This window comes from Pteropus alecto, unplaced genomic scaffold, assembly GCF_000325575.1.
Source record: "Pteropus alecto unplaced genomic scaffold, ASM32557v1 scaffold111, whole genome shotgun sequence".
Lineage (NCBI taxonomy): Eukaryota > Metazoa > Chordata > Mammalia > Chiroptera > Pteropodidae > Pteropus > Pteropus alecto.
The window spans coordinates 5,272,952-5,284,184 of NW_006431915.1; the positions used below are offsets into that span (position 1 = coordinate 5,272,952).

The 11,233-nt window shown below is 33.8% G+C and overlaps 1 protein-coding gene across 1 annotated transcript in view; it reads right to left on the reverse strand.

Annotated features, from left to right (window-relative positions):
• The window catches only part of SVEP1 (sushi, von Willebrand factor type A, EGF and pentraxin domain containing 1), a gene marked incomplete at its 5' end in the record, with an annotated part of 145,705 nt that overhangs the window by 121,605 nt on the left and 12,867 nt on the right, over positions 1-11,233 (reverse strand). The window contains one exon of the mRNA XM_025041263.1: positions 1,885-2,140. Within this exon, the coding sequence (XP_024897031.1) occupies positions 1,885-2,140 (256 nt within the window). The remainder of the gene's footprint in view (positions 1-1,884; positions 2,141-11,233) is intronic.

The following is an 11,233-nucleotide window of genomic DNA, read 5'->3' on the forward strand; positions in this document are numbered from 1 at the left end:
AGACTATATGTGGGTGAAAGGTCTGCAACATGGGCACTCGACTCTGAGACATTAGGCCCTAAGTTTATTTGGTAGAAGAGCAACTTAGGGAGCAAGAAAAATCTAGCTATCAAGACTGGTACACTGGCATCCAGGTCTGGGAGAGAGATAAGTACATAAGTTACACACTGGAGAAGCTATTATTCTGTACCCTACGTCTATTGAGAATGGCCAAAAACATGGACAGTCTTGAGATCAAGAGTGGATCCATCTAAACTAAAAGTAGCTTCAGGAAATATAGAGGCTGGGAAAACGAGGCTCTTTGCCTTTGACCTGATCAGATCTTTTCAGTAAAAGCAGGATCTTCTCTTACCAAACCTGGAAACTCAATCAGAGTAGTACACATTCTAGATATTCATTTATTACAATAAAAGTGATGCCTTCTAAACCCACGCTGTAATATTGTAGCCAAAAGAAGGCTCTGTCCCACCCAGTTTCTGGGTCAACTCACATTAGGGTAGAAGGTCCCAATCCTACATGACAGAGAGATGAAAAGACTGGAAATTAGTCCTTTCCGACATAGCTCATAGAACCTATAATTTCATAGTTCCATCTAGTAACACAGCCACCCTGCTTTTCCCATTCAACTTATCACTTTTCCCTAAAAAAAGGAGAAATGAAGGAAGTCCCAGTTATTGAACTTCTGCCATGTGCCAAATACTATGCCTGGTGAAATTTTAAACATTTTTATTTAATTCTCCAGATAAAACTATGTTGTATATAATATTTCCATTTTAAAAGCAAAGGTATCTGAAGCTTATAGATGTTAGATAAATTTCTTATGGTAATAATCTTGGACAGTTATTGAGGGCTTAGTATAATAGGCTTTCAGTAACTTTCAAAATCACTTTATATGTATTAACCCATCTAATTCTTATAATAAACCTATTAAGTAGGTAAAATTCTCATTCCCTATGCTATTAAAGATAAACTTAAGGAGTACAAAAGTTAAATAATTTGCCAAAAGCCTCTCAGCTAGTGGATAGCTAAGCTGGATTTTCTGACCTGAGATCTTGCCCTAAAATCTTCTCTTGGAACTACAGTAGGTTTGAGTTTTTATGAACATCACTAATTGCTTGAAACCTCATGTTGCCAAGATTTGCTCATCAAATCGAATCTTTCACATGGATACCTGCAAGAATCAAGCTTAATTTGCTATATGGCTTTGATCCGAAGCTAGATCTCTTGTCATCTCCTAATCTGCACTTTTTCTTGTGGCTCAACAAGACACATGCCCATATGCTAGATAGTTCATCTATCTTAAGTCATACAACTAAACATCCTTATAAATGATGTACAAAGAATCTAATGAATGGATTTACTGGTTTCATTTCCTGTTGGGATAATGCTCTTCAGTTTATTCATAAGGATATTTATCTTCAAATTATCAGGTCAAGAAATATGTGTTAAGTATTTACTGTCCCTATATCTTCATGTGTATTTCTGGGAAACATTCTGGTGAGATTCACTATGGATGTTTCTGAATGTTTACTTCATCTTTCCAGATAACTGTAAAAGAGATCAAGGTTTCCCACTCTGTGTGTGGTCTCAAAACACACCTAAATTCATTCCATTGATTCTAATGGTTCCTGCAGGGAGCATATGGATATTTTAGTGAAATTATATCACAGCTGTTATAAACAAAACAAATATTCTTGTTGCAAGGTCAGAATGTCATCTGTAATTATGAAGTTCCACACATCTCATAATACACCAAGGACACATGGGTGTCGTGCTCAGCAAAGACTTCATAGGGTTGGTATGACCCTTTGGTGGGTTTCAAACAATAAGAGAGAAGAAAACCCCATTTAGATGCACCATGTTATACTATTAGGTTTCCAATACCTTCATGCAATGCCCGGCGAGCTAAAGCCTCAAATTCTTCAAAACTGTGGAGTAGGAAGCAGTGTTCTTCCTTTGGGGTGGAAGCCATGTCATTCAGTTCTCGAATGTTTCCTTGCCATATGCCAAAAGTGAAGATCTCCACTCCAAAATCTTTCAGTGATGCTGCAATCGGTCTAGGATCTCCCCCATTAGAATATCCATCCGTAATGAGAAATATAACTTTCGTCGAGTTTTCTCTAGAATGACGAAGAATTTGCTGTAATGAGACGCACAAGTAGTATGAGTTGGTGTTGCAGTTGACCTACTATGTGCTTCCTTTCTTATGTAAAATAGTATTTGTGAAGATCATTGGCATTTCACGAGACTGAGGAAAGGAACACTGAGCAGTGAAAGTAAAATAGAAATAAGCACAGAGCACAGACTAGAACCTACAATAGTCTCACAGAACCACAATAAACCTTAGAAGCATTTAAAATGTATCATCACCATCAGCAGCAGTCATGGGCCTTGCTAATGAAGAGCAGCAAGTATTCATGAAATGAATTTTTATTAATATTATCACTTACTGTTAAATTATAAATATAATTTTTTATTTTCGGGCTCTCGAAACATGAACCAAATCTGAAAGAAAATTTAACAGAATATATCTTTTCCAGAGTTCATAATGGCCAACCTGCTTTCTATATTCGTGCTTCCACTGCTCCTCCAATATTGCAGAATTGATTCACTACTTCATCTTTTTTACTGGGACCTCCCAGTATTAGCATAAAATCAGCTATTTTTAGCGATGTCCTATCCTTATGGGAAAATACTGATGCTTTTGCTCTATTATTTTTGGATAAGGAGTTATGATTTATAAATGTTATATGCCATCTCTTCTCTGTAGATAGAAGAAAAGATAAAAACTTTTTTAAAAGGCATTTATTTACTGCCACTGATACTTTGTAATACCAAACTGTAAAGGCACAAGAAGTTGAGCTGTGATTCTGGCATTGCAACTAAATTTCCTGTTGTTGCTTTTTGTTATAAACTGATAAGAAAGGTCAAAAAGGGCCACGGTATATTTTGTCAAGTTTTTAGAAGGTATTCTACGTTTATTAGGCAATAATTCCAGAAACACTATATTCAGAAAGTAGGAACAACAATTATATCCTGTTTTGTAAAAGTCAGAAAGAGATGATATAATTTAAAAAATAACTGCCTCAATTCACTTTAAGGGGCACACTCAGCTGAAGATCCAGATTTGGTCAGATTATAAAATTTATGTTTACGGAAAGCATTCTTCCTTAGTCTACAATCATTAGGTATTGATTCCAACTCAATAACCCTTACCAAAATTCCTAGTGTTTGTGAGCTAAAGATAAAGCCATTACACCTTCATTTAAAGTCAATTGAAATAAACTAAAAATAACTCTGGAGAATACCTGGAAAGCCCATAATTTGAGAAGTATTCAAATATCTCACACCACTCCTTCTCAAAAATCTACTACTACTAGCTAGTAAAGGCTACTAAGGACATGCCAAAGAGAATTAGAAACCAGCCTGAAGAAGCAACTTTGGCCAAATAAAGTGAATTTGAATTTGTTTGTAAAGTATAAACATATATAATTTATATATAATACGAAATATAACATATATATATTTCAGCTAGTACATGCCCCAGGTAAAACGCCCTATCAATATAAATGACCATTGGAATGGATTGAAATATATACACACTTTTTTTTCATTCAGTACCACCTCTGGGGAAAAATCCAATTATCTGTTATGGATGACATAAAGCTAGATATGATTTTATTTGTCTCTAAAATTGTACTTCGGTTTTCAAAAGCGCTCTCCTAGTTCTAGCACTCTGAGATGTATCAAGTTGTTTACACCATCCTTGCTCTTTATAAGTGATAAACTCTTTCTGAGTTGTTCCAGTTTGAAATCATAACCTAATCTCCATGGACACTCCCCTAAGCTTTTGCTCATTTTGACTACTCTCTCTTCTATAAGACCACAGCAGTAGCTGTAAGCAAGACACTAACAATGAGACTTTTGATGGAGAAGAAAAAAGGGAAATCGTCTTTTTCAATATGGCATTCTTGACAGCGCCTGGCACACAGCATGTGCTCATAAATCTTTATTCAATGAATGAATTAACGAATGAGTGGAGTGGATAAATTCTAGGATACTCTGGAGTTAATGGAATGAACTGGTCTTCAGTGAGCAGTAGAATTGTATAGAATATCTGTGTGGGTGTGTGTGCATGCATGGGTACACAAGCTCTGTATCTGTATAGTTTTGTACAAAAATAAAAATAAAAAGTTTTCTTTTTGTGCCTTTATTGTTCTTCTGACACGAACAAATACTATCTTGTAATATTAATATTAGCTCATGTCAATAACATTCCTTAACATCCAGGTTAGGATTTAGTGGACATTTCTTGCTGTACTACTTCTTACATAAACAATACTTTTAGCTGTGGTTCTATTTTTCTTCTTGAGGGGAACTGGTGAATATTTACAGGAACCATTCTATCTGTTGGCAAGACAATATATTAAGCTTAAAATACTAAGAATAATAGCAGGACTAATCCAGTAATCCAAGCAAAGAATTACACAAGATCTGGGTTTGGAATGCACTTTAAAGATAGGAGAGGAGTGGATAATTTACTGAAAATCATTTGTTCTTCTCTCTCAATCTTTGTGCTTTGTCATACTTGGATAAAAACATAAGTCAATAAAAACATTTTTTTATCCCATAGATCTAAGAAGTAAATAGATCTGGGGTAATGTTTGTGGAATGTGGCAGAGACCTAGCATTTGACTCTTTTTAGTGTTCCTGAAATGGTTTACATCATCTGCTATCCTTTGTAAAGCATTTAAGACATAGAATTTTTTTTGGTTCAGAATACTGAATGAGGCAAACCCTTTGCTGCCAAAGAAAAACTCAACATGAACTTTGTATGGCAAAAGGTTATCACCATCTGTATTGTATCAAGCCTCTGATTAGCTTGTATAAATAGCTGGGAGGGAAGTAAGCTCCCCGTGTCCAGCCATAGTCATTAGAATGATAAAAATGCAGGGTTGTGTAACATTGTTCTAACACCCGAGATCCATCACCATTACACAAGATTGCAACCCCCTCCCCCAACCCCACTCCAATCAGGCCACAAGAGAAATATTTTGAAAAATGATCTTGAAAGAAAAAAAAGAGGTCACGACAAATCTGACTTGGGGACAATATTTGCCCTCGGGCTCCATTAATTAAACTCCATGTGGATATAATTTCAACTGCAACACAAACTCAGCTGTGAGAAGCCACCGCAGCCAACCTTGAGTGATGGTTGTCATAAGTCGTCTTTTAAAATACTTGACTTTGTGAACTATATCAGAGCCATTCTCCTCCAGGGAGCAGAAAACTAGTAAATTATGTCAGTGTTTCAGCTTGTTTTCCACATTTTCTTTCCCTGTTAGGAAACATTAACTACAAACAAGACACCATAACCGACAATAATACTTTCCTCATCCTTCGAATTCTAAAATTTCACCAAACTTCATTTAATGTGAATATTCAAATATTCTCCAGTTTAAGGAATGTTTCTTGTTTTATATTTTTGAATAGTATTTCTGGGAAATAAGTTATTCATCTGTTGGCTCCTCATTTTCTGGACTTCATATATCCTATCCTTTTTTTCATGTTTATCACATTCTACTTCCTCCTGAATTCGGTAGAAATGTGTCAGGCTTTTCTTCCATACCCCTGTCTGGTTTCATGTAGTGTTGTTTCTCTTCTCTTCTACTTCTAATTAAGAATTAATCTTGGCATTGCATTTATTTTCCTTGTTACTGTGGACAAGCTCAGGGGAGGCTCTGCACAGTGGGCCTTATAAACTCAGATACCCAAAGTAATCACATAGGATGCTCTGAACGTAAAAATTCCTAAATAAAAGCAGGTCATGGTGGGTAGTCATGTTTTCGGCTTGTAGCTTCCTTGACAAAGGTCAGTCTTTACCTTAAGTGAGCAAGTGCATTGCCTTTGTGCATCTAAGATAACATACCTTTGAAATGTCAGCATAATCTCCTTTTTCAGACTCATTACGGCACATCCACTGTACCAGAGCAGAGACCATACAACCCCTCACTGTTATCTTGTTCCCGAAATACCATCTCTGTGTGCTGTAAATGTTAATTATTAACTGTCCAGTACCCATCAATGTAAAAGAAGTATGTGTCTCTCCATTTTACTTTTTATCCAATCCCAGAGATTTCCCTGCTTTGCTTTCTCTCGCTCCCTTAATCTACCACCGATACATTTTATGTAACTCTCTTTAAGTCTCCTCCTTTGATTCTAATTTATAAAATAAGCTGCAAAACTGCCATTCTCTGGAGCATTTTCTTAATCTGTTGAGATTTTGCTTCCTGACAACTGTCGTCAGTTTGGCTCAAATAAACTCATAAAAATTCTCTACAGGTTTGAACATTTATTACGTCAACATTACAATATTTCTTTATTTTACATAGTTCTCTTTATTCCTTTCAGTTTCTCAGCCAGTTTTGTTTTCATTTCAGTCTTTTATCTCCTCACGTCTCATCTCTATTTCAATGTTTTATTTACTAATTTAAGTACACAAAACAAATGCTTTCTAGGGTATTGTTCTGTTTTTCATAGTGCATTCTTGTACACTATCTGTGTCTTGCACACTATCTGAATTTATAGTGAATTCTTGTACACTATCTGTGTCTTGTACACTATCTGAATTCATAGTGAATTCTTGTACACTATCTGTGTCTTACATTCTTTCTTTTTTTAGCACAAAATTTTCAAAGAAGCCAAACAGGTTTTTTTCCTCCTTTTTTCTCATCCATGAATGAAGAGGTGCATCCAATCATAGCATTTGCAACAAACAATAAACTGGGTAAAATGAGTGTTAGAATCCATGGCTATAAAACTGTCTATTATTATTATTAAAACAAACTGATAACCTACCCAAGTGATCACTGAAAAGGGTTAAAAATAAGCCAAGCACCGTATCTATTCAAAAGAGGGTCTAGATCAGCACTGTCCAATAGAATTTTCTGTGATAATTGACAATGCTATCTGCTTTGTTCAATAGCCACTAGTCACATGTAGCTACTGAATACTTAAAATGAGGCTATTGCAACTGTAGAACTTAACTTATAATTCTATTTAATTTTAATTAATTTAAATAGCCACATCTGGCTAGTGGCTATAATATTGGACAGTGTAGGTCAAAATAGATATATCCTCATACCAGGGGGAACAAACACAAGTCTAGAGCAAGCCTATGAAAATACTGTGTAAACTTTAAGAACCGCGAAATCAACTTGAAGATTTAGAAGAATACATAACTTAATACCGAAATAAGAAAATAAGCACATTGGAATGGTGCTTGTGTTACTAGGATTTAGAAAGTCAAAGCCTCTACAGAAACAGGAACTAAAAGCCATAGAAAGAGAACAGGCTAAGAAGAAAACAGATGTGTAGGAGGAGAGGGATTTGATAAGAAAAGAATGCAAGGAAACCAAAAATGAAAGACAGAAATCTACACTGCTAGTAGTTAAGATAAAATGTTAGAAATTCAAACTGATAAAGCTTAGTACAAATTTTAGTGTAGAAAACTGCTGACTCCTTTTCTCTTATAAACCTAGAAGCACAATTACAAATAATTACTTCCAAACTGAATTCAAATAATATTCAAAAAATCTTTCTCCTTTATTCAATAAGGCTTATTCCACAAATGCAAAAGATTAAAATTAGTAAATCTTTTGCTGTAGTACAACACAATAATTGTCACGATTAAAAGAAAAGAATAGTCCACAATGCTAAAAAGGAATAAAATAAAATTAATTTCTCTTTTTAATAAAAAATTAGGGCTAAAAAGATAACGTCATTAATATGATAGGTTATTTTAAAGCAACAATATAAATCATGCTCAATTGTGAAAAAAGCTTATTTCTCAACTAGAGAAGGAACAAATCGATCATTCTAAGTATTTCTACTATTATTTAAAATCCTTTTGAAATTTTTAGCCAAGGCAATAAGACATAAAACCAGAAGAAATATGGCACTTCTTAAAGTTTCTGCTCATCAAAAAATCAAAACTAGAAAGTAAGGAACAAATTGAAAAATATATCCATTATGCTTATCAAATAAAGTATTAAGGTCCTTAAAATATGAAGAACTTTTACATATCACTAAGAGATAGAGAAAAATCACAGAAATATAGGTGAGTGCTTTGACCAAACAAAATGAAGACCAAAAAAATCCTCTATTTTTGTCAGAAAATGTGAAAAAGATTTAACTTCACTAATAACCAAAATAATGTAAGTTAAATAATAGTAATACTATTTTTAAATACTTCTTAAATAACCAAAGATTTTTTTAAAAATTTTATTCTAAAATATGTGGAGAAACAGATACTTCTGTTGGGAATGCCACCTGGACTGGTAATATTTGGAGTATAGCGCGACGAAGTGACTAACGCCTTAAAAATTTCACACTATTTGAACTTAAATTCTGCATCTAAGGATATCTTACGGAAATAACTATGGACACACACGGAAGATGATCAAAAGGATATATACCATAGAATAATTACCAATAATAAAAAAAATGGAAACTGATTATATAACTTACAGTGCAATCATATATCATTACCATAAGAATACTGAATATTAAATTTAAAATAGATACCAAACACCATTTTATTACATTAGTGTGCATATATGTGTGAATGTACAGCATGTATATGCACATATGTATGAGTATGATAGATAATATATACATCAAATGTTGATTATATCCTAGTAGTAGTATATTTAAGAGTTTTTATTTACTTTTATTTCACAGTTTTATATCATTTCCAAATTTTTTCTTTCTCCTCTCTATTTTCCCCCTGGGGAAGGATGTGAACTCAGAAATTCATGTCTTACCTATAGACTAATGATCCCTAAATCTATGCCAAATTAAACTTGTAAATACCCAATATGAAGTTTTGGTGGTCCAGTAGATGACTCTGCCTGAACATGCCACTGGCCTCTCAAACTCAACATATTCTCTTCATGCACAAATAAGGGCTCCCTTCTTCTGTTTTCAAGATATATCAAATGTAGAATCTGTTGATATACTCACCCCATAATTATAGTTAATGCTTATATATCTGACTATATCCCAAGCTAGATTGCAAGATACTATATTTGAAGATTGACTCTTATATTCTTTTACTCTATTGCTGATCAAAAAATAACTATGAAATAAGTGGATGAAAGAGAAAAACAAACAAATGCCTTAATTTTCACTAGCTGTATGTTCAACATGCAGAATAAACTAATAAATTCTAGGCCAAATGTTGTTACGGGGAATCCTGTTCTGCAATTGTGAAATGAGAACTCATATAAATATTATATTTAAACTTATTTCACCAAAGCCACATTGAGCCTCTATTAAATAACAGGTACTGTGCTAGGAATTTTTAATCATACTATTTGATGATATAACAGAACCATTAACTAAAAACAAACAAACAAAAAGTAAAACAATGACAAATGTATAACCAGGAAGAGTATTCTGCCATAACTAAGCTTTCTTCTTTAAATTGTAATGTCAAATCAATCATATTTGGTATGTCTCATTTATTTTAAGTATCTACTCAGGCTTCATAAATTGAAATTCTAGAATGAAAATAAAAAATGTTGGCTTGAGTAACATCGAGGCTATTTATTACAGTCTAGCCAAATCACAGAAGAACCAGAGGGTCAAAGAAGAACTTAATCCCGGATTTATGGTCACAGTTTTTCCACCCACATACATGCTTTAGTTATTAAACATGGACACAAATCATTCTGAAATGGACTCATGGGGACAGTATATCAAATTGTGAAATGGTGTGCACGAGTTGATGAGTAGCAGACTTAATGCAGACCATAAAAAAAACAACAGAGCAAACACGCAAAAGACCAAACAAATATCTAATAATGCCAAATTCCATCACTTGTTATATAAGCACACAGGAATAAATAAAATCTAGATAGCAAAGAGTAAAGTTATCAAGTTCCAAATGAGAATTAGAGGGCTGACATATCACTCTTAAACAAATTGCTAATTTACTACAAGATAATAAAATCAAATTCAACACTATATTAATGTCATTATGAATAACTTTATTAAATGATGTCAGTTGATGTGTTCAATGACTATACAACATGACCAAGTGGCAGTTAGTCTATAAAGTCAAAATGAGAATTTCTTCATGTGCCTCACATCAAGAGATCAAAGGAAAAAGATATTCTCAAATGACATTTGGACAGCAGTTTTGAGATTTTACGAATGACTCAGGCAAAGAATAGAGAGGTACTTAATTAGTGTGACAAAGAGAGCTATCATAAACCAATGGGCAAAATCATATTTGAAGCATTCTCACTAAATTCAGGAACAGGGTGAGAATGTCCCATCATTTCTCTGTGGGAAGTCTAGCCAACATAATGAGGCAAAAAAAACAGAAATAAGTGTAATAAAATATTACTCATATTTCACATGAAGGAAAATCAAAAAGAAAATATTGAGAGGTGTTGAGAATGCATTATGCATAATAATAACTATTTTAGCTGCAAAGTTTTTAAGTAATAACTTATCAGTAATAGAAGATTTAAAAATTCAATTGTGGTATAGCTACATGATAAAACATACTTGAAAGGTAATTTTAACATATTATGGTATGGAAAAATATCACTGTGGAGCTTTAAAAATAAAAACTACAGAAAGTGCTTATAATTCATATTTACATGTAATAATTACATACGTACCCACATACATCAAAAGAGTAAGAGACTAAAACTGTAATTATATTTTCCTATTTTATCTAAAATTATTAATGGATATATCATGTCCATAATAAGAAAAAATAGCAAAAATTACTTTTAGAGAAACATTTGCAAATGGAAGGTAGAAAAGACTTTTTAATGGTTATTCTTGAGTTAAGGGTATTTGCAGTTTCAAGATAAAAAGTTATAGAGATGTCTTAACCACACTTGGTTGTCATTAAGTATTGGATATCTACTTAATTAGCTTAAACCAAGTTGGGGACTTTGGGAAATATATAGGAATCTCTCTCCTAACTGAAGAGCAGGGAGAAGAAATGAGTCTCAAGAGGGACTGGGATAGGCACAACCAGGCCACAAGAACCACAAGGGCTGTGCCCTCCAACCTTCCATCTGTAGCCTCTGAGGCCACAATGCACATTGTCTCAGCTTCTGTCTGCACAGCTTCATTCACTCCGCCTTGCACCGATGAGATTTCTCTGGACTGTGCACGGTCATAACTCTGTACACCTTACCTAATGACA